Source organism: Gallus gallus, chromosome 21 (assembly GCF_016699485.2).
Source record: "Gallus gallus isolate bGalGal1 chromosome 21, bGalGal1.mat.broiler.GRCg7b, whole genome shotgun sequence".
NCBI lineage: Eukaryota > Metazoa > Chordata > Aves > Galliformes > Phasianidae > Gallus > Gallus gallus.
Window position 1 is genome coordinate 2,582,660 of NC_052552.1, and position 23,870 is coordinate 2,606,529.

Consider the following 23,870-nt stretch of genomic DNA (forward strand, 5'->3'; position numbering starts at 1 on the left):
CATTACAGGTGCTTTTTCAAGGAGCTACAGCACCATCAGGAGAGGAGGAGCCATTGTGAGACGTGAGAAACGCATACAACTCTTCCAAGCTTTGGTCTTCTCACCTGTATGATGGAAAGGTATTTTTGTGTCGTGGACTTTCACAGTAATCAATAATTGTTTATTGTGTTTATTAAATAATGCATCCTTGTGCTTCCCACCCCAAACCAAAGCACAGGTGAGGCTGTGCCCTGCCCTGCTCCCAGCTCTCAGCACAGCAGGCATGTGGGCTGCAGACTTGGGGGAATTAATGATTAACCCCAGGCTGAATTCTGAACAGAGCTGTGGAGGTAGGAGAAGACAATCCAAGCTCACGTGCTGGCTGCTGAATGAGAACTCATGAATTTCCCTGTTCCAGATTTATCACAGCATTAGGTTGGTGGTTGGAATGAATAATGGTAAGGGGTTTTTTCCAGTCTAAATGGTTCTATGGTTCCATAGCAGGGCCATCTTTCAGCACTGATGGTTGGACTAGATGGTCTTAGTGGTCTTTTCCAACCTCTATGACTCCATGATTACTGAGCACCTGCAGTCCTGCTTGGGAGTAGCAGCAAAGGCACGAGCTCAGTGGCTCAGAAGGGGAAAGATTGTGCAATTGTGGGGAAAGGAGGTTGGCCCAAAGCCCAGTGAACCTTCCATGGGTTTCAACTGGCTTTGTGTTGGTGCTCTGAGAAAACTGGGAATGCTTCCTCGAAAATGTACTCCTTCCCTCTGCTGCTTTATTGGTATTGCTTTGTGTTTGTGCTGACCCATTCCTGACATCGTGCTCTTGTTCTGATTCAGAGCTGTGATTTAAGAAGGGACAAGTGGCTCCGGCCAAATCCAGCCCCTGAGGTGTGGCAGCGGCAGAAAGAAAGGTGGGAAAGAAAGAAAGCAAACAGCTCTTGTGTGTGACCGTGGCCAATTACCTGCTGGTAGGCGTCAAGGAGGACAGAGCACAGTCTGCTCACCTTTTCCACAAATAGACTGAGGGCTCCACCTGAGCACATTTCAGCCCCTTCCCTCCTGACACCTCTGCAGCCCTCCATCTCCCACCCAGATGAGCACGAACTCCTTTCCTGTTTCCCTGGCTTTTCCCGTTTATTGGCATGACCTGTCCTCAGCACAGCATCCGAGGTGGGCCCTGCAACCTACCCTGGTCCCCAGGCTTGCAGAAGACCTGCCAGGTCCTTTGTGGGCAGACCACAGGGAGCCCACTGCATTTTTCTTTTCCAGTTGGCCGTGCTGTGGATGGCTCTTTGCTGCTGCAGGTGCTTGGCTGCAAGAGGCACACAAAACCCACTTCTGTTCTGGAGCTCTGTGCAGCAGATGGCTTTGTGAAGAACAAAGCAGAGGGCTGCTTGCAATGAAGGAGGAGTGTGCTTTGCTGAGTGCAGGATGTTTGCTCTGCAGCTCAGGGGAACCAGCTGGTAATGCTGCAGAAGCTCTGCATTTGGTGGCCATGGGAGAGAAGTGACACCGGGCTGCGTGGAAGCCCTGTGAACATTCTGCTTCAACTAAAGCAGGAATGGTGCAGGCAGGAGGAACAGCTCTTCACTTTTCTGCCCGCTGGACTCTGCTAACCCACCTGCTTTTGCCCTGCACCATTGCTGATGCTGTTGCTGCATCAAACCAGCATATTATCCCAGTGATGCAGCAACACAGCCTTGACCTGTGCCAGCCTCCAGCACTTCTTCCTATCTCCCAGAAAGGCCACAGAGCCACTGAAAGCCCGAGGCTTGGCGACAATGCCATGTGCCAGGGATAGGAGCCTTTGTGAGCACAGCCTTTGTTCTGTGCCACACCACAAAGCCCAGTAACGATCAGCCTTTTTACCTGCCACCTGTTTGCTTTGCCTGTGTTATATTGTGCCAGGAATAAAACCAGGAAGCAGCACCAGGCAATAACTCACAGAAACCAGTGGGAGCTGGAGGAACCCATCACAGGAGCACAGTGCTGGTTTCCTGCCAGCAGGGACGACTTCCAGAATGCCTGCAATATTCAAGACGGACACGAAGAGGAGGGAAAAAGCAGTCCTTAAAGCAGAGTGCTGGGGCAACCTGATGGCTGTTGGCTCTGTGTCAGCCTGGTTATTTCTCCCTCTGCCTTGTGAGCTCTTCAAAACCCTGACAGGGCCCCATCTGTTGCTGTGAGTTCCTTGCAAAGCGGGGCTACAAAAGCAGTTGCTTCGCACCATCAGACAGGGCCAACTTTTCCTGCATGTTGTCAATCACCACTTGCACAAACCACAAGGGCCATCCCACGGGCTGTGCTGAGAGCTATTTGTGTTTTCTCACCACGGAGAGCATTTATTTGGCATAGCCGGCTGTTTGGAACTGCTCACCCTGCCTCTTGCAGCTTCAGGTGAGGAAGATCCCCTCGTTATGCATCTTAATAAGATGCTCAATTAGCCCCTATCAGCTCAGCTGGATGCGTTGATGGCCAGAGTGGGCTCAGCTGGTCACTCAATAGCAATAAGAGGCCAAAGGGAGTGGGTAGCCTCAATGAGGAATGGCTGTGTGCTTCACAAATGGCTGTTTGCCTCTGAATGAGGGGAAAAACGACTTCCAGCATTTATTTCCACCAACCCAGCAGCTCCCAACTTCTTGGCTGCTGTTAGGTAAGAGTTAAACACGTGCTAGCTCCCTTCGTTGAGCATACTACTGTAGGCAGCTCAAGCTTCCTCTGGTCTTCTGCCTGTTGTCTGTATTTACAAGCAGTGCCTTTGTTCCCAGCGGTTCTAGAGCAGCCCTGATTCCAAGCCCTGCTTTAAGGAGATAAAGGCCAAGGAGGAGGCAGCGAGCTGAGCTAACTTTGCATCCCACTTTTGTCCCTGGCTCCCCATAGTTAGAGCTCTTTCTCACGCGCTGCAAGTGTTTATTGAAAGGGTAGGCTCACAGTCATCAAATAGCAGATAGTGAATAATGAGTTAGGCTCGCACACAGAAATCCAAATGGGTTTGTTTAAAGTGGTGTTTGGTATGCAAATAAAATTAGCAATCCAAATGAGGCTGCTTCTCTCCCCGGAGTGTTTGCTCAGCCTCTCCCTGGCGTTGGCTCCCAATTGCAGGGATCCAGGTAATGGTTTAACACAGCCCATTAAGTGATTTGCCTTCGGACACTGAGATTAAAGGGGAACCTTTCTCTGTATCAGACCCTTTGGTTCCTCCAGACCCACCCTGAGCGCCCTGCTGGCCTCAGTAACCTGAATTTAGGAGTCGTTTTGATCTAGTTGGGGGGGGGGGGGGGGAGGAACCCACTGTTGTCTTGAAGAAGGCAGATAGTTTGGTAAAAGTGAGTTATTTCTTAAGGAACTTGCACTTGAGTCGAGCAAAACAATCACATTAAGCACTTGGAGTTTCTGCAGTGTAAATGTCCTGAACTTTGCTCCCCAATCAGTTCGGATTGCAGCGGTTGTGCCAAGAGGTGCTGGTTAAATTTACAGCCCTGGCAGCTCACCCCACCCACCTCCCCTGAAATAAACTGACAGAGGGAAAAGTGCTTCTCCCAGAGGGGGCACGGAGCTTTAATGGCACCCAGCATCCTCATAGCATCCTGCAGGGAGCCTGGGGCTGCTTCTGGGCTGTGAGATGCCCGTGCCATACCCAGAGCAGTGCTTGGTGTTGGTTGGGCTTTCCCTATGCTTACGGCTGATGGGAGCTGTTTTTAACGAACCTAACTCCTTTATTGCTCCGTGATGAGTCACCGAGTACTTAGCGGAGTTCAAGCTGTTTTTCCAGTTAAATGTTTTGATTCACACAAAATGCTGGGGAGTAATTAACGCTTTTCCTTAACGCTTTTCCTTTGCCTTTTCTCAGCTGCCTTTTAGAAACCCCCGTTTTTAAGATCCTTGGTTGCAGGAGGGGAGAGGAGATGCTGAACTTGCTTTTAAGCGCACGCATTGCCGTGGCAGTAGGTTAAACATTAATGTTGCTAAGTTAAAGCCAAATGAGACGCCTGAATACTTGGAGTCTACCACGAAGTCTCCTGGTTCTTTTCTCCTGCCATTGTCTGAACAAGTTGTTTTCTGTGTGTGTCTGAGCCTTCCCAACGTAACGTGCAGGTCATGCTTGGCAGTTTGACTGCAGTGCGTGCAGCGTGTTGAGATGCACAGCACTCATGGGCATTCTGTATGGCACTGTGATGGCAAACACAGCCCGTTCTGGAGCCCTTCCTCATGGTGATGAGCAGCACTAGGAAGCATCACCAGTGCGTATGTGTGGTGGGAAGCAAGCACAGTTCTGTATTGTTTCCAAATAAGTCTTTTATTAGATGTAGAATTCAAAGGCATTTCTAGCATAAGCTCCAGGGCATTGAAAGAGCAAGTCCAGTAGTATGTGGGACAGAACACATGCATTTATGTGATAGCAGCCAATGAAACTTTCCTTCCTACTTCAGTGCAGAGAATCTTGGAGCGTTTATGGATTCTAATGATAAAAAGCAGTGAAAATATTCATCACTGTGATTGCAGTAAGTAGTAAAATAAACACGTGAACGTAGCATTAAGGACTGTAGTTGTATCTTCATTCTCTTTGAGAATGGGCTGTCCATACTCACCCTTTGAAACCACCTAACCAGGACGTTGCGTTGCTTGTTTGTTTTTTGTTATTACCTTCTTACCAAGAACCCGTTTTGTGAAGGGGGAGGTAGTTCTTGTTTTCACTTCTTTTAAAGATAACCAGCAAAGGGCAGTGCTGCCAAAAGGTCAGGCTTGTTTCGTTTCAAGGAAAATGCCTTAACTCCGAAAGGGCACTTGAGCACCATAGAAAAACAGAAATGGGAACCTCGATAAGAAACTCCAGGTCCTCTGAAATGTGGAGGGGTTGGATGAGGAGGGCGCACAGAGGAAAGGAAAACAAGGAGTCCAGCAGCTGCAGTTCATGGATAGCACTGCAGTTGTATGAAATTGTCTTGAGGAGACACTGCAGCACATCAAAGGAAGCAACAAGTTCCTGTCAAAGAGCTGTGCTATGGAAGGGGTCGTTGCTTGTACCCTGCAAAATGAGACTTGCCAGCATGAGTCACGGTAAGCAGGACACAGATACCATCTGCACCGTCTGAGCAGTTTGGGGCAAGGAGATTTCCTAATGGGAAATTCCTGACCATTGAGTGAGACTGGACTGACTGAGAGAGCTGTGCCATCCCGGTCCTCGTGCCTCAGGGTGCTGCTCAGGTGAGGTTGGCAATGCATCCTGCTGTGCTGCTCCGAAGTGCTGCTGCTGGCACAGCTTATCGCCGCTCTCAATGGGGGCAGAGCGAATTTCGGCTGGTAGAGAACCAGAACACTCTTCAGGAAGCCCACCTTATAGCTTGACCACATCCCAAACCGAAGATGTGCTGAACCTTTGCAGACCCCTTTTATTAGCGGCACTTGGAAGAAGCACTTTTCTATCGGCATAAAGATGAAGCAGCCCTTCTCTGAAGTAGTAGCAGGATGGACCGATCTGTCGTGAAGTTTTGCTCAGTTAACACATTATTTCCTAACAGAAGCAGCTGCTTAAACAGAGAGTGAAGTCAGATGGCAAAATGGCCTCAAGTCACCCGGAGGAACGTCTCTGTGCTGAGTCCTGGAGCACTCAGCCCAGCTGTGCTCACTCTGTCCCCAAGCAATACTGACCTATGACGGGTTGTCCTTCCTGCAGAAGGGCTTTTCTCACTGCTGCAGGGTTGGCACAGCTCTGCCCATCACGTTTCAGAGAGACCTGATAACGGGTCCAAAAGTCACCAACGTACACTGAGCTGCACAGGAGCCTGCCCTGCCTGCCTGCCCTGCCGACGTGCTAACCTAACCGCCCGCTCTTTGACTTTCCCCATCTCCCTGCATGTGTGTTACAGCTTCCAAGATACAGCTTAAGACGAGCTTCCAGCCCAGGCACAAACCTCCTTGGTTCTTCCGACCCAAGCAAGCTTTTCTCTCCGTGCTTCTGTCAAGGCGAAGACTTTTGCCCATGCGATTGACGGCATTACCAGACAGTATTAGACAGAAATAGCTAGATCTAACTTTGCCTGGTAAGACAGCAATCAGCAGGCGCTCAGGCTAAAGGAAACCAACGTTGAGAGCACTTCTTCCAGCTCCAGGGCTGAAGTGACGGGGCGGGGAAAGGCTGAGGGCCTCTCCCATGGACACATCAGTAACCAGTAAATGTTTAACTTGAAGTACAGGCAGCACAATCGTGAGAACACAACTGTTTGCAGTTCTCTGGCATGAGAACTAAAAAATACTGTAAAGAACTTGCTGAACTTACCACCGGCTCCATCCTCCGTGTCCACGTTGCTGTGCAGCGCTCACCTTCCCCGTGTCCTGCAGCTCCATCGCCCAGCAGGGATGCAGATGTGGTTCAGCTGCACCCCACAGCTGTGCTCTCATCGATATTAAACCCCCAGGCAGAGTTAAGCCTAATGCAGGCCGGGTCTTAGCTCTTCTACCGCAGTGAGCATCAGGACTGCCCTTGGAATTGCTCTGCTGTGGAACTGAGCTAAGCAAGCTGAACATTGGTGGGAGAAGGGGAGGGAGGGGAAGATATTGAGGCCGAGGGGATTTCGCTGGGTTGCTCCTGACTCCCATGACTCACTGTTCTTGCCTAGATAAGGCTGAGTGGACGCTTTCCTAGGCATAAATCAGCCTGGGGGAGGGCAGGGGAATTTCCTTGGTTCCATTCCTTTGTTATTAACTTAAGGTGACATCCCTGAGCATGCCAGGGATGCCCAATTATTGTTATCTTCTTTTTTTTTTAATCCATCCAAGGTTAGCATCCATATTGAGTTTTAAGAAGAGAAGATGGATGGGAGTTGGGTGCGTGCTCCAATTCATCTCATTTAAATGCTTGTTAAAAGCCAATTTGCAGAATCACTCAAATTTCACACCATTTCCTCAGTCCCTTGTGGGCCAGTTAATAAGTCACACAGAGGCTAATCACCAAAGAATGCTCCTCTGCTCCCTCCTGCTCTCGTTTTCCTGGGAACTGCAATGTGCAAGGGCAAGAGCACCTCTGTGGGAGCTGCCTTTGGTTTGTTTTTCTGCTGTTCCTGTATTACACGGCAGTTTTGGTATGGCATCCTACTGGACAGGGTTGAAAGGCATAGAGAATTTTTTGCTTGCATGCCTCTGGGCTGCTGTACCTGTTTTATCCAGGAGGGAGGGAAGGGATTAGCACTAAGCTGAGGATGAGGAAAAGGTTTTAGTGCTGTGATTCCAGCACAGAGCAGTCCTGTGAGCCTATGTAAAGAGCTGTAGAGAGAAGCATGGCCCAAGCCTGTGTGTAACGTTGCCCTACGTTTCTTACAGAAGGGAGCTGAAAAACAATGGGTGCAGTTCTGAGCAACCAGCATGAGGTCTGTGCACCATCCCAAACCAGAGCGGGTCCCCAGGAACCCCAAAACTTGAAAGGCACCGACGATCCTTGTGAAAGGGTGAGTCTCAGCTCATACAGTGGCCTGTTAATGAGTCCTGATGTGAATTCTTATTCTCTGGAGGTAGGCCATGCCCAAATTTTCATCCGGATTTGAATTATATCAAAGTTACTGGTTTGTTAACAATACTACTCTAGATAATCCTTTTCCAAAGGAAATCAGTGCTTTAAATGTGGAATGGAACTGGGATACGATCCTAAGGTCCAGGCAGCTCCAGACTTCAGGCTGACCTTCTCTCTGTGTTGCATGCAGTCTGAATGTCATTTATGAGTGGCCCCAGTCTAGTTGCCCCATCATACTGGTACAGCTATGGGTGCCAAGGCAGGACCCAAGCAGAGATGCAAAGCTGCACATCAGCACTTGTTCTTGCAGTACCATTAACTCACATTGGCTGGGAGGCTGGTATGTTCCCATCCTTCTGCTTGGTTAGGTAGAGCAGGGTAAGCATTCAGTCCTTGTTCCTTGCCTGGGTTAAATTGCTTTGTTTCTTAATGGGATGATTAGAGTGATTAACCCACCTGCTCCATATGCTGCCAGCGCTGCCTGCGTCGGGGCAGGTTAGAAGGTTGAAAGTTCACAGGCTGTTCAGCCATGGAGGTAATTGAACTGTAATTGGGAAGAACGACCTTTACCACCAGAGTCCTGCCCTGAGCACCTCTCACAGCCAAGCCTGGCTAGCTACTAGCAAATCTCTCAGCCCCCCGGACAAGTGCTGGGCCATGCAAATACCCCACAGCCCTAACCCCACTGCTAGGAGGGTTTGTGCAGTGCTGTGCCTCTGGGGAGATGTGCATTTGTGTGCTAGAGCTGGTGTGCTTCTCACCTCCTTTACTGCGGTGGGAGCACCTAGCACCTAGCAGGGTGGTTTCCAGCAGCTTCTTTGTCACGAGTATTTATGATCATAACCATGTACTACGTCTAATAATACTCATTAATGTGATAACCAACATCCTTACCCTCTTGGCCAAATGTTCCAATTCGGCCTAAATTGTGGCACAGTGTCTTTCTGTGAGAACTCCTCCTGATGCATGGTGTTGTTTGGTTCACCCTTTAAACATCGTTACCAGACAGTGTTAGAATAGATCCAAGAAATCCAGCACTGTCTAGTAAGATGCCCACAGAGGACCACTGTCTGTCCAGCAGCTGGAGAAACGGAGCATCTATTTTAATGATTCCACATTCTTCAGGACGTCAGTGGTCCGTGAAAACTAATGAAAGTGGCTTGAGAAAGATTGCCTTACATCACCGGGCACGTCAATAATTTACCAGGTAAGTGATGGGCAGAAGGAAGGCGTTTGGTACTAAAAGATAATTTGAAGCTCGTGGTGGATTTCAGGAGACAAAGATGGTGCAGGAAGTTGATGTACTGAAAATCTAAAATAGAAACACAAGATTAGGTTCTATTTCAGTACAGTGGAAGAGCAGGAAGATCTCCTTCCTTTGGTTTCTCAGTTTCCTCGTTCCTGTCTCCCCTTTGATTCAGAGAAATACCAGCACTCCAAGTCTTTCCAATCGGGTAAAATGGCAAACTGAAATCTGGTGTAAAAACAAATCAATACTAAGAAGGGCACAAAAATATGTCAGAGATGGCCCAGTGTTCAATACAGTCCATTGATGTTACTTTATTGTACGGTATGGCTTGAAGGGATGCAGGCAACTCTGAATCTTAAATCAAAGTGACAGGAGGAGACAGGAGACTTAGGTGTGCAGTTGTTGGTAGTGCAGTTAAGCGTAATGAATGCTAATGATGAAGATGAAGGGTAGCTGCCTGCTTTGCTTCATGTTATTTTGTCCACTAGTTTGCTGTAGCAGAAATCTAGCCCAGCTCTGAGCCACGAGGCGTTCCCTTGCCTAAGAGCTCTATGTCGTAGGCCTGTGTGGCAGGGATGCTGGGGTTCTGGCTGTTGCTGACCCTCTCTCCATGCAGGGGAGGCAGCAGGGTTTGCTCCTTTCCTGTCCCCTTGGAGCTGGCTGTACCTCTCAGGCACTGTGGTTCGATAGCAGGAGTGCTCTGCTTTGAGCCACGCTGCTCTGCTGCATGCATATTTATCATAGCCCTAAGGTACCTGCAAGTCTTTGTGGCCCTGGCGCAGTGTTTCACACAGTATGTGCAAGCTTTGCATAGATCTAAGCTGTCACACAGCACATCTCACCCAGGCTGTGTGTATGTGGGTGGCTTTGCACTCTGATAGGCGTTCACGGACCAAGCAGCCCTCTGTGCTAGGAGCTAAACACCACAGCACGCCAGGAGCTGTAAGGAGCTTGGGTGTGTGTGTGGGGCTGCTGTGTTCTCAAGGGCTTCCTACCTGCCAGGGACACTGACACACCTGCCCACAGCACCCCACGTCCAACAAAAGCACCTATCAGCAGTAACATCCCTTCTTGGAGATAGCTTTCATGCTGTGCCTCCAATATCTGATGACTGGAGGAGTAAAGCTTCCTGTATTGCCTTAATTCTCAGAAAGAAACAGAAAGCATCCGTAAACCACTGAACACAATGTTCCCACAGTAAGTCCTTTAAGACTGAGCTAGTTCTTTCTAAATGACTTTAAGCAGTATTATCAATGTATGGAAAGAAACCTCACGGGGCAAGAGTCAGGTCCATCCCCCCTTAAAGCACACTGTAGTGTTAGTCCACCAAAATAATGAAGATAAGTAGGGAGAATGGTAGTTAAGAACAGCCCCACTTTCTCACCGAGAAGTGAGAAATTGGCATTAAAAAAAACCCATCTGTATAAAAATGTTACTTATAAGTTCAAGGTTTTAAAACAAATGGTTTTGCTATTGGAGCATTGTGCTGGAGGAGAGAGGCCTAGAGGAGCTGATGTGGAAAGGACAGAGCAAATGACAATAGCAAGGCTGGAAAACTAAACTCCGCTGTTGATCTCAGCTGTCTGTTCCTTAAATTATCTTATGTTTAGATTAGAAAAACGTTTTGATTTGGAGGGAAAATTATAAACTAGAAGACTTAAATGCTAATTTTCAGCAAAATGTTTGCTTTTGTTCTCTGGAAAGCTAATGTGGCTTGAAGGTAAATAGAATATAAATGGAGAAGAGCTCTTGCATTTCTCTGAATGCGATTTCTCTGCATTTTCATGTGAATGTGTTCTATCACTGCAATATCAAACATGTGCCGTGCTCTATATTCTGCACGATCTTCTGTTCCCAGGCTCACCCTGAGATGATTTCATAGTTCTACAGGAAGATGACCTTCTTATATTTGCGTTTACCCCTTATTCTATAGCCTGAAGCATTTCATCATAATTATGTCAAATCTCCCCAGCTGTGGGCAGTCAATCACACTTGGGTTTATCTATTGGCCACTGACCTCCGCTTCCAAATTCGCTGTTGAACTTTTCCACGTTGTGCACGAAACACCACAATCATCATTACCAGGCAGTATTAGAAAAACAGAGAACATCCAATGCTGCCCAGTAAGATGGTAATGGCATCTCAGGATCATGGTCTACAAGCAGCAGATATAGCACAAGCTAGAAAGCCTTGCTGTTTGGAGAAGAAAAAAAGAGGAAGGAAAAAACAAAAAAAACAGGAATACAACCTACAGCTGTCCTTCCTTTGGGATCTCCTCAATTATCAAATGCTGTCACTTACCAAGAAGGGTCCTCACTTCTATTTTCACCTAATGCAACGCGCCCATCAGCTGCCAACTGTCACAAGATGGGGGCTGGGCAGTTACAGCCCTACCTGCTACGGTGAGTTAAAAACGTGGGGAAAAGCAAAGCCTGGGAAGCAATGCAACTGTACAGACTTAGGGATATATAACTCTTACCTTTCTTGCAGTACCTCCAGCCGTGCAAGCTTTGTCTACGTTTTTATTATGCAACAGACATTAAGAAACACACTGAGTTCTCAAGAAAAATCTCTGCAGTAGCCAACATTACTGCAGCTTCTCCTGCACAAAGAGGCTCAGCGTTGGCGTTGAGTACCTTTGCAAAGCCAAGACAAACGCCCCTTCCATTGCATTTTGAAGCCTGCTGGAGATCTCAAAGCCTCAGGAAGGTGAGAGCCTTTGCCAGCCTCTCAGCAGCACTGCAACCACCCAACATCAGAACTGAAAGGTGGAGAAAATGAAGAGAAGAACAGCTGGACCAAAACAGGATGAAATGATGGAGGAAGCCACTGTTGCAACTGGAATCCCACGGGTTTAAGATGTGTCCATCTGTCATGTTTTTCTGTACATTACCTGATATATTACAGGTAGGTCACTACACTGTAGGTCCTTGAACACCTCCTCAAGGTGTTTTTAAGAGAAAGTCAAGTCAAGTTTGCTGATGCAAACAAGTTGCATTGCAAGAGCTTTAACCCGAGACTGCCCTGCACGACTTCTCAAGTCTTGTGCTGTGGGCCATGCCCCTGCATTGGCATTTAAATATAAGTACAGCTGTGGTTCCCTCTTCCATTCTGACTTTCTAGGAATAGCTAAAAAAAAAAATGGGGAATGGAGGAAGGGTTGGGATCGCTTTTGCATTTTGTGCTTATTTTTTTCCTGTTATTTCTAAGAAGACAGCACTGAACCCCATTGGCCCCTTGCTGTTAGGTAAGTGTCAGGAAAGGTAAAGCTTCCCCGAGGCAGCCAGCAAACAGACATGCTCCTCTTAACCATTACAAAAGAAAGTGTCTTCTCTGTTTCAATAACACGGCATGGAGAAAGTCAACAAGAAGAACTGAACAATAGCTCTTTGTCTGAAGTAGCCTAGATGTCATAGTTAGAATAGAGGATTTCCAGACAACAAAACCTTAGGCTGTGTTAACAGATCTGGTTGCTATGTATCAAAACTGTGCTTGCTTGATATTAGAGCAAAAATTTTCTTGAATGACCACAGTTTAGTGAATTTCCGTGATGCTTGGTTATAATTAGGGGGAAAAAAACCTCAATTACATTAATTTCATGAACTGCTCTGAGAAGGAAGGGGATCGATCATCAGACTCAAAGCTCGTAGCAATGGGCTATAGGACGAATATGCACTATTATGTGATATGCCTCATCATTTCAGGGGGTGTGATGGAATCACATATTTGTATTTACAGACCTATGGTGAGATGAGGGGTGGCAAAAGCTGCATCCTTGCAGATTGTCTGCGCTCAGCTGGAAAAGGCCCCCATCCACCCCTCTCACTGTGCATCAGCATACGTGGCCTTTACCAGCCCTGCTTTGTATTTCTGATGCCATCTGAAGATGCCATTAGGACAACTCAAGTCAATCAGCATTTCATTTATGATGCTCTGGGTTGATTACCCAGCAGGAAAGGACATTGGTGTGAGCCCTGTCATTTTCTGAAGGTTCCAGGGATGTTTTAATCTGATGCAGAAGATCTTCATCCGTGGCCCAGCTATGGGGTAACATTGCGATTCCAAGAACAAAACTGCACAAGAGATATACCAGAAATTCTGAGCTAACAACTCAATGCTCCTGGGCTCATTGGATCTCTTCCAATCCTGTTTCCTACAACTGAAACCTTTCAGCAATCTCAGACGTTATGCTGTGTAAGACACATGTTCAAGCCAGAAGACGTGCACATAAATGCCATGAATGAGTTCCTCAAGAAGTATAAAGTCCAAATCTTGCCAAGAGATTCAACAGGACACCTCTTTCTATACTCAGATGTACCAACTGGTGCTGCTGGTACCTGGGGAGTGGCATTATGTCAGATCTCCCGTCCCTCCTGCTCGCCAGAGATGGAGAACATCCAGAATGAAGAGGGTTGGTTCTCTCCACAACAGGTGTAAGCAAAGAGGAAAGTCAGAGGGAACAGGAAGTGAGGAATATTTTCAGGGCCACTTCTTTTGAGACCTTTTTCACCCTCCTGACTTTGACACACTTCCCAGTGAGGAAAAAGAAACTCCTTCAGGCCAAACTAGCTCTAAGCTTATCTCCAGCTCTCACTAGAACTGCCCTTTCACTAATGCTGCTCAGAAGGTCAAAGTTTCTTCCATAAAGCAAGGTGAGCGCATTGGATGTGTTCAGGGCCACAGGAGCAAGGTGTGTGAGGGGAGCAATGGCTGTGTTTCATCAGCAGAGGTAGCAGCGTGGTGTTCAGGCATTTCTCCAAGGACCTGGGGAGAGTTGTGGCTTTCCCCCTTCATTCAAAGCTCCCTCATTTCTTATCCTCCTTGGAAAAATATTTTTTAATTTAAATCCTTTTCTTGACATGCCAGCTCTTCTACTCTTCATTCATGCCACATCAGGAATATCAGCCCAGAGCAGGATTCGACTCCCATTACTACTAAAGGACAGTATTATGCAGCCAGATCTTGGAGCAGACCTGTGAAGCCATGCAGCCCTTCCTGCACGCCTCTTTCATATCTATTCTCTGTTCTCAAAAGTCCTGTGATGCCCTAGACTGGGATCCTGAAAGCCCTTGCATTACCTATGTTCCTTGTAACGTCCTCCAGTTCAGTTTCCACTAAAAACACAGGCTCTACTGGTGCGCAGCATATCAACAGAATGTGTTGTTGGCACACTTTGTCAACGTGGCACTTCCAACGGAGCAGCAGACACCGCTTTCGCCACGCATCAACCCATGCTATGCTGACGTCCTCAGCAGTCACTTCCACCACAACCAAACACCTGCGGATTGAGCCAACCAGCAGAACACACCTGGAGTTAAACAGGAAAAAAAGCCCAGCCCACAAAATTCTGCAACCCTGCAAGGTGTTCACGTACAAGCTGGGCAATGGTAGCATGCCAAGATGACTACTACAAAGGTACAACTTCCTTAGCTACATAATGTAGTCCTAATGCACAGTCCTCATGCCTTGCTCTGGTGTTAATCATTAATCAACCCAACAATGGTTGGTGAATTTCCGTGTTAAAACTTTTTGTCATTTCTGACTTACTCATCGGCACTGTGTGATGGAAATGGGAGGTTTTGTGGGGAAGAAAAGAAGATCTAACACTCTAGAAGACAAAAAATGTGAAATAATCTCCAAGACCACCCATTAAAATAACAGCAGTCTGCTTGGTTTGCCTAAGAGCTGCCACTAATGGGATGCAGAGCAAAAGGAGGAACCTTTGTGTTTTCTTCTACCCAATAGTGCATCTATTTCACCTCTTTTCCTCCTTAGTACCATTGGAGAATCTTCACATGGGAAGCAAGTTTCAAAAGTGAATTATAGAGAACAAATTCAAAGGAAATATATGCTTCATAAAAATGTGGGGATTTTGTGGCTGCATTGGCAGTCAGAGGGCCAACATCAAACTCAAGGCGATGTATATCCATAATACCAGAAACAGCTAAAGAGGTTACACAGTTCTTATCATCCTAAATCTGAGACCCAAAAATTAACTGTAGCTATATCATGGATTTAATACCTGGGGTAGCTGCTACTGTAGAAGTTTAATAGCAAGAAATAGCAACGAGTTAGGAAAATGATTTGATAAAAACTGGCTGAAATGGTTCACTGCAGTTTTGTGTGATATTCTGATAAATGCATTTGGGTCTTCACTTTAGCATGCGCCAACCTGTCTGCAGGACAGAGAGAACATTCACAGTTCTTCTTCTATACCACAGGAGCTGCCAGGAATTGACCGTGGTTGGAATGCACACCACAGCTATCTGCTCCAGCCAACACGGTGCTCACAGTGAGCAGCTATGGGGCCAGAGCCCCCAGAAGGCACAGCCCAAATTTCGGAAGAATTAGGGATTCCGTGACTAGCTCAACATATAAAATCCCACGCATTTTTTCCTATCTAGTTCACAAAATACAAATAGGTTGTTAGGAACAGATAGCCTACTTCTGCCACACGGTACTAATAAGCTAACAGATTTCAGCTCGTTTTTCCTGTCTGCTTTAGAGAGACTTACTTAGTTCCTATAGAGTACATGCGTTATTTGCATTTACCAAAAAATGGTGCGAGCCATCGCAGCAGCTCGCTGCTTACATTGCCATTGCAACAAGCGATTGCTAAGAGTTAGGAGAACTTCTTGTTCTGCAGAAGACAGCGCCTTTCTTTAGCGCACGCAAGGCAACGTGGTGACAGCACAAAATTAAATGCTTTGTCTCGAGAGAACAGCGCTGACTTATAACAGCAGAAGCAGGACAAGGCTGAGATGTATCATCGAAAATAAATATATCTCCAAGGCGATTAATCTACTGTGTATCCGATATACTGAGAAACAAATCCTCCCTCCTTCTCCCCTGGATAGTATTTTCCAGGTGGGCCCAAGCACTTTGGTCATACCCAGGATCTTTCGGAAGCAACAGGTCACGGAGAGAAGGGACGAGAAAGGTGGGAGAGGAAGGGAAGCGCGGAGGAAGGCGGTTGGAGCCTTACCGTTGTGAAACAGCCGGGAGCAAAACGCAAAGCAACGCAACGCGGTCCAAAGGAGAACCCAAAACAAAAATCCAAACCAGCACCGAAAAACCCCAAATGCCCCATCTCGTTTTTCTGAGCCCTCAATACAGTGCTTTCTCCAGCTATGCGGTACCCATGAAATATAAAACCACCCTAATGGTCGCCCAGGTTACCGACTTCATTTAGTTAATCATCACCACTATTACCAATGTTCAGGCCTTGAGAAAAAAAGGAAAGAATGACTGAAGAGGAGTGGAAAACAAGAAACTTAAGTGAGTCCCACCCCCTTTTATTTTGTATTACTTTACACATCGGGAGCAATTAGGTTTGTACCTGCTTTACCTTGATTTCTCCTCCCCTTTTCTGCTCCCTACCGCCTCCCGCACTTGCTTCTCAAAGTTCCCCCAGCCCTAAAACAATGGGGTATCCATTAATCGGGTATCAGATATGCCAGGGGGGACACGGAGGTGCCCGGCTTTGCCCGGGCAGCTGCAGGTCTGGAAAGGAATGCAGCTCCAGTGGGGGGAAAAATTACTTGTTGGTTAACCTGCAGGGTGAGCCTTAATCAATAGGCACGGACGATGAAAAGAACAAAGCATGTGAAACTTAAGCCTTTATATCTTGAGCTCCATCAGATAAAAGCTGTACCTGGAGCTGGAAAGGACAGCCAGGCTTAGCTGGGAGCTTAAACGCATCAGCGCGATCCAGGTTGTTTCAGGAGTTCACTTGGCTTATTGACTGCCGTTCCCTTCCGCCACCACCAAAGATTAAAACACAAAAGTAAGCCTCTAATGCCGACTTATCAGACTCTTAACGACAGAGCCCTCAAAAGAAAAACTAATTAATGCGAAATGCGCGTCTCGATCGTGACGTGTGATTTCCTCAGGCCACTTTCCCCTGCCCGAAATATGGTAAGGACATTCTAATTAACTTGTTTTGCAAACAAAATGTCTAACGAATTAATATATGACTGCGCTCGTATTTTACGTCCAATTTGCATTTATTTTTGCAATTTGAAATCCCATTATGTGCTTTATTTTGTTAGAAATGAAGAAAATTAGCACTTCAGCCTCGCTACACTTTTTTTTTTCTTCTCCAGATTAAGGACAGGAAGAAAGCCCTGTTTCCTACGTGTGCAAACCTCCACACAAAAGGGGAAGCCTAGCAGAGTTCTTACAGTTCTATGGCTATCTCATGGGAGCGACTTCCAAAGGCTACCATCAGCTGGTATGTGGTCATATAAGCATATTTTAACGTCCCCTTTCATTCACTTTGGGCCCGATTAAATTAAAAGCATCATTCTGGGGAGGATTTTTCTTTTCATTCTGAAATGAAGCTTAGCTCCATTTTTATAGAGCAACCTGCATTGGTAAATCTGTGTCAGCGGGTCAGGCCAGCTCTGGGACCCACAACCCTCTGAGCTCATTCCCTGCACGGAGCAGCATTGCAGTTGGTGTTAACAAGGGCAGGAGAAGCGCTGAGCCCCTGATCCATTGGAAATACTGTATGGCATCACCGTATCTGGCAGACAGAGTTTGCTGCTGGGCAGCCCCAGCTCTCAGGCGCCAGATTTGTACGTTCTGACTGTTAGCATTTCTGAAGTGTGCTAATACAGCCATGATCGTAATGGCGAGTAGTATAATTATTCTGAGAACTTACTATGCCTTCACCAGGCTCATCGCTTGCGGGGCAGAATGGGAGAATGAGACAGAATTCAGAGTTTAGCTAATATTTTCCCAAATCCTGGCATTCCTATGCTTTTCTTTCAGTTGCTTCAGTTTAAGTTGCCCGTATGTCAAACGGTGCCTTCTAAGAGCTCTGATTCTCGTTCAGTAATGAGTTCTAATAATTCAGTGATTAAATTAATTAATTTTGAGAGCCCTTAAGACACCCACGAGTGAAGGTACTTGCAGAAGTCTTGCACGTACCACCTCCAGCTCCGCGTGGGCGCTGAGCGTCAGACGCTCGCAGCCGCAGTGCCAGCTAAATTAAAAAAGGGATGAAAACCAATTAAAAGGACTGAGACTGGTACTGAATTGGAAAAGTCAATAGGAAATGGATAAAAGCTCATATCTGGCTTGGTGTTTGTGCATAAATATGGCACGATTTCTGCAGTCATAATGATGTTCCCTGAGACTCCAGCAAGCACAAACTAATCTTCTGTCAGAGGAGTCTAGAACAAAGCAAAGCCCTCTAACTTTTTCCTTGCAAGGAATATGATTTAGGTAATATTTGCAATCACAGGGAGAAGATATAGGCAAGAATAAAAAATAAAAGTCAAGAATTAGACGCAGTGAAACGGAGGGGTGAGTAATCTAGAAGCATTTCCTGCAATTTTGACAATTTTTTTTTAGAAATTAAAGACGTTTTAGAAAACAAACAAATCTGGGAGTATTCAGTCAAGGCAGGCTCAGCTCCCTGGCTGGACAAGCCCCATCCCCTGGCACCGGCTGGCCCAGCTCAGTGCCTCACAGAACCTTCTCGAAGGCCGTTTGACTGGAGGGGTGGAGGGACCGCGTGAGCAAACATTTTCTGCTGACTGCAAAGTGTCTGCAAAGCCAGCCCAGCGCCTCTTCCTGAACCGGGTGGCTGCATTGCACACGGAGCCTGCTTGCTTACAAAACACCTCTCTCTCCTCATCCAAGTTTACCACGTCAACAGCATCGCCCGCCAGCTGCCAGCCCAACGAGGAGCCAAAAAGGAGCTTTTTGGGTGCCTCCATCTTCCTGTCTGTGGGAGCACCTCACCAGGCAGCCAAGCGCTTTGTTTTGTCTCCTGCTCCCCGGTGTCCGAGCAGGCAGTGCAAGCAGGGGCTGGTTGGGTTGGCACCGGGCCCTCTGCAGCAAGAGCGAGGAGCCCTAATGGTGCTCGTTTGGTCGTGCACGCACACATGAAAAAGCCTCGGGTAAGAAAAGAATAAACAAAACCAACCCAAAATGGCTTCTCCGTGCCATGAGCGGAAACCGATGGGTGAGGCAGAGAGAGACCTTCCCTTCGCTTCCACCTCAACTAGGTGGTCTGAAAAGTTCCAAATCTCCTTCCTCCACTTGCAGCGCAGAAGCTGAGGAATTAATTCTGGCTCCCAAGATCCCACAAACATACGGCTAAAACAAGAGGGTCGGACGTTTTGTAATTGCAACAAAATGCATTAAGATGGCAGCTGATTTAGAATCTAATTGAAAAAATGGCAATCACCACAAAGAAAAGCAAAAGGAGCCCATAGCGTGCTGCATTTCAAAGGTCACTGTTAGCACTGCCCAAGCTGGGTCCTCGCTGAAATGCAGTGAGTCTGCTTGGATGGATCTCCCTAGTTTTATACCATCACTTTTCAGTTGCCGTAAGCCTTCTCAGATGGAGTCTTTTTTCCAAGCTCTCCAGGACACCTGGGTGAAACTGGCTTTCCCCCATGGCTCCCTCCTATTTGGTTTCTTGGTTCTGCTCTGCCTGCCCTGACTGGTTTGGCTGGTTGGAAAATGAACGCCGGATTCATGCGCCGCTCCCCCTCCCCCAGAACTGAGCAGACAAAACCTGATCCCGACAACAAAACCCTCTTTAATCCACCTGGGGAGAAAAGGAGGAAGAGAAAAGAGGACAGAGCCCTGCGAAAAAGTGAAGTGGAGAGGACGAACACAGGTATGAAAAGCACTGAAGAAGTCATGCCGCATGCTACTCAGATCATTGCTACCACAGTACCTGGACACCGTGGCTTACCAGTACCATGAACACACACACCATTCATGCAACTTCGGTGCTGAACGCACAGCACCTTTTCCCAAACCAAGATCGCCAGCCTTCGAGAGGGCAACCAAAGGGACGCAGTGAGCATCGCGGGTGCACAGCAGGGCTTCCAACCTTCCCGTGTCCTGGAAAAGATGAACTTGGAGCGAGAGGCGTTCGCAGCGGAGGGAGGAAAAAAAAATAAATAAAAATCGAACCAAACCTGAAAAAAAAAAAACAAAAAACCAACACAACTCAAAGTGGTATCAGCCTACCGAAACCTAACCAAACTAAAAAAGAAAATAAAATAGGAAAGCAAAAGGATTAAACCACGCGTGGTTTTCTTCGCAGCCCAGAGCTCTGCTGCTTGTTTAAGCTGGAATTGAGAAGAGACGGCGAGTGTCTACGGGCTCGTCTTACATGTAGTCCTTCACCCCTCCCTGCGCAGGTGCATTCCTTGCGCCCAGCCAATCTGCGGCCGCTGGCCCCCAACAGGTGTGTCCTCCGCGGGGAGCGGCCGGCTGAGCCTCAGCCCTGTGCCGAGGCGGCCTCTCCGGGGGCACTCAGCCTCCCCACTGCTGTCTTGAACAAAGAATCGATTATTTACGAAGCGTGGGCTCCGACCTGGTGCTCCTGCTCCACCTCGTGCTCCTCCCAGGCGCCCCAAATGTTGGCGTGATGTGGTGCTACCGGTTCGGTGCTGGGAAATATTGCAGGGCTGTTTGTCAACCTGTTGAATGAGAAATGTGATTATTTAACTGAAACCCACCTGGGTCACCTCACCTGCAGCAGCAGAGCGTCGGTGGGTTGCTGATTGCTTTCCCAAGCGAAGGATGTAACATGCACAGGGGCAACCTAAGGCACAAAGAGGTGCAAGGACTTTCTGTAGGACACAGCCATGACTTTGCTGGTGAATCCCCAAGGGCTGATTATTTCTTCATCTTTGAAAACAGCAGCTTGGATCCCACCATCGTCTAGTCTTGGCACACAGAGTAATCACATAAACTAACAAGGAATCCGACCAGAATTCCACTGCCCTGCTATGCAGGCTAGCAATAGCAGAGGCCCACAGCTGGATTCATAAAATCACAGAATGGCTTCGGTTGGAAGGGGCCTTAAAGATCATGCAGCTCCAACCAAGGGTGCCAAACACCAGATCAGGCTGCCCATGGCCCCATCCAACCTATCCTTGAATTCCTACGTCCTTCCAGGAGTACCATGACCGAAAACCCAACAATCTCAGCACAGGTCAGCTCGGACTGCTGGTATTCACTCCTAGATCTGTCAGATAGAAATTCTATTCTCAGTGCTGACAAACATCCCTGTTTCCCCTTCCCTGCACAGAATGCTACTGAGATGCTGGCAAGTGGAGTCTGTTCCACGACATAACCTTGTTTTGAAAGTGTCGAGGGATGTGCAAAAAGGGTTTACAAGATTAGGACTGATGCTCATGATTGGTAACAGCACTTAAAACAAAGCCAAACAGTGTCTTTCTATGTAGCACTTTTAGCCCCTTTCAAGGAAGTTTTCCCTAAATTCTCAGCAGTGTCATGAAAAAAAAGAAAAACAAGTGAAATGTTTTCTCCTTGTTATGAAGGAAGCACTCATATTTCCCATGAAAGATGTAGCTAATGAAACAACACATTATCATGTTAATTAACCCAACCGGCAGAAGAATTCCCCTAAGAAATGACTTATCCTCACAGCTAACTGAAGAGAAACCTTGGAAACCTTTAGTTGCAGAAGACTGATTTCTCCTGCAAGGGCTTCTGCAGTTTGCAGTTTGATTATGCTCTCGGCTGTGCTTCTGAGCACGCTGCCTTTTTCCTTTTCTTCTCTCCCTTGCTAGAGCTGTAGCTTCCAGACACGCGTTTTCGCCTGGGACAAGCCTAGCCCACAGCATCTGGAGGAGAAATTTATGCCTGCAGTATCTGATCCTGCATTTGTGCACTCTCAGAAGAATTTAGAAGCCGAAGTTAATAAATAGCTTTCCAAATACAGCATTTTAGCTTCCGATTCGTTGGCAGGCGTAGTTAGCATAGATAGCATCTATAATCCATAGGAAACTACCAACCTCCTCAGCACTGCTCCCCAGTGGGATAAATGCACCGTGACTGGGAGGTGGGACGCAGCCCCTGGGGCATGGCCGAGCTCTGTTAGCAGGTGTGATGCAAACCTGGGTCTCACCTCCCCCAGACCAACCAAACCAAATTCACGTCTTTCCCCTTCTGTACACCACAAGCTACCCCTTCCATCTCCATCCTATCTGTTTAACAGCCCGGGAACCACTCCTTTTGCCACACTCCCATCCTCTCTCTTTTTTTTTTCAGGGTCCTATTAAAGCCAACCCCACGTCTGAGTAACGGTCAATAAACTCCACACGGTTCCAACCCAAGGGAATGGGATGCTTGGCAACTCTGCCACCCAAATCCCATTTCCCCACAATTGCAATCTTCTGTCCTCTGTTCATTTATTACTCTCTGCCTGGCCTCTAGGGGCAACGCAGTTTTGCGATGGAATAACTCAGCCATATCTTTCTGCAGAAATGCCTACAAACGAGCCTCTCTGTTATCACAACACCACCACCAAAAAAGCTTATTATCAGCAATAATCTACACCCTGGCCTTGGTTAGTACACAAGAGCCATTTGTTTGCAAACAGAGAATATTTACATATGACATACTCGTTTGATGGTAATCCTAAACCCTTCTCTATCATCTCAGTCCTACCCGTGCATGGCTGTTGTACCTTGCTTCGGGCTGGTTATTCTCTCATCTTTTGCACACTAGAAGCTGCACACCGGGGAGACTTTCATCTGGCACTGTAATGAGAGCGATGCTGATTTTGTTCTTTGACATCCCTAAAGATCCCCCTTGACAATCTCATGTGTGCTAATGCAACGAACCTCTGATCTGTCTTTGGGATGAGTCTCAGCTTAGTGTCTGGGGTATTATTCAGCCCATCGGCACCGTGCCTGCATACCTTACAAAAGTCATGATGTTGGCTTGAAGATGTCTGTAAAGAACAAGCACGCTGTTCTATATGGGAGGAATTGAACCAGAGAGATTAACAGAGCTGAAGTGACTTGCTTAACATCGTATAGAAAAATCTGTAGTAGAGCCAGAACATCCACGCAATTACGTTCCAGCCCAGTGCTCTGATTTTTCATACCTCCCTATTTCCATCAGTACAGCTATTTACAGCCGGAGGATTACACTGCCATATGAGCCTGTGAAACCGAAAACAGTTTTCATTTCTATTCTTCAAAAGTTGTTTAACTCCAAGCAGTCCATTTATATCAGAAATAGTTACGTACCGGCTGGACTCAGACGTACCCAAGTTCCCAATAAATGATTTACAGCATAAGAACATTAAGGAGAGGACTAAGCCATTCAATACCCACTGGTGCCTTATAATGATCCGACCAGCTGAGCCTCTCCTATTCTTTTCTAATGCAGCAATAGTAAACAAGTGGTTTCCCATCTATGCTGAAATGAGGTTTCACCACGGCTTTATGGCCTCAGAAAGTCAAGTTGCAACACAAGAGGTGACACCACCAGGCTGGACAAACCCTTGCCTGCCTTCTGTATTTATCTATTCATTTGTTATAATTCCAGAAATATAGGCTACCTAAGACATGAGATTTAATTCCTGGCATGCTGTAATGATGTGTTTCTGCTGAAGGTGTTGGCTCCGCACTTTATAAATCTCCATGAAGTACAGCAGAGAAGACCTTATTACATATTTTTCATCTTTAAAAAGATTAATGTGCAGCTTGTTACACCTACTGCTGAAACGTTTGTTTCTGTGGTTATTGGAACAAATGGGCTACATCTGGGCCACGAGCACTCAGCAGCAAGCACACCAAATGCTCACATTAATAATTCCTCCTCGGATAAATGCAGATAAGCTAAAGCAGACAGGAACCCTGCCCCCCAAATCACTCCAGACTCAGATACAGATCCATACAGCCCTACACCACAGGATGTCACTGACACCAAAAGTTTGGTAGGAAGCGGGTGCTCACACGAGAACACAAACCACTGCTGTGGGGAATGGCTTTGGACCGGATAACAAAAGGATGCAAACGCTCCTCACCACACAGGTTCAAATGGAGCACTGCTTGCATCGGGAAGAAACATCTCCTGTCAACAAACCGTCTCACAGCCACTATTCTTAGCAGTTCATTCCTCTTTCTTCTCGATAAGTCCCTATTATCTACTTGTGGAAAACAGGCTGCCAAGCACACTGGACTTCTGATCCAATATTACAACTCTTTGTTCCTCGCGCAGCTCTGCAGGAAGGGGTCACCCCGGGGCAGATCCATACAGGTGTTCGCTCTTTTCATCTGAGGGCTGTAGACAGCAGTATCACTTCCTGCATCGCCTCCACCTCTTTCATCTCCGTAC

General features: G+C 47.1%; 1 protein-coding gene, 1 long non-coding RNA gene and 3 other non-coding genes across 6 annotated transcripts in view; 1 reads left to right on the forward strand and 4 right to left on the reverse strand.

The window, feature by feature from the left end:
* TTLL10 (tubulin tyrosine ligase like 10) overlaps positions 1 to 23,870 on the reverse strand; it is a 54,625-nt gene that overhangs the window by 12,684 nt on the left and 18,071 nt on the right. The window contains exons 4-5 of one of the 2 annotated variants that reach the window (XM_040651315.2): positions 20,086 to 20,191; positions 6,263 to 19,607 (exon numbers count right to left, since the gene is read on the reverse strand). In XM_040651315.2, coding sequence (XP_040507249.1) covers positions 6,263 to 6,582 — 320 coding nt within the window. In that variant the 5' untranslated portion in view covers positions 6,583 to 19,607; positions 20,086 to 20,191. Of the gene's footprint in view, positions 1 to 6,262; positions 19,856 to 20,085; positions 20,192 to 23,870 lie in introns of those variants that run through there. The other variant, XM_046903245.1, reaches the window with a different exon arrangement.
* Positions 1 to 23,870, forward strand: part of LOC121107376 — a 44,930-nt gene that overhangs the window by 10,898 nt on the left and 10,162 nt on the right. The window contains exons 4-7 of the long non-coding RNA XR_006931982.1: positions 1 to 7,427; positions 10,597 to 16,655; positions 16,844 to 16,971; positions 17,989 to 23,870. The exon at positions 17,989 to 23,870 is cut by the window's right edge and continues 10,162 nt beyond it. This is a non-coding gene — a long non-coding RNA (uncharacterized LOC121107376). The remainder of the gene's footprint in view (positions 7,428 to 10,596; positions 16,656 to 16,843; positions 16,972 to 17,988) is intronic.
* Positions 5,964 to 6,047, reverse strand: MIR429 (microRNA 429). The gene has a single exon (NR_031561.1). It is a non-coding gene; the product is annotated as a microRNA 429 (primary transcript).
* On the reverse strand, positions 8,468 to 8,554 carry MIR141 (microRNA 141). The gene has a single exon (NR_031473.1). It is a non-coding gene; the product is annotated as a microRNA 141 (primary transcript).
* Positions 10,793 to 10,877, reverse strand: MIR200B (microRNA 200b). The gene has a single exon (NR_031474.1). It is a non-coding gene; the product is annotated as a microRNA 200b (primary transcript).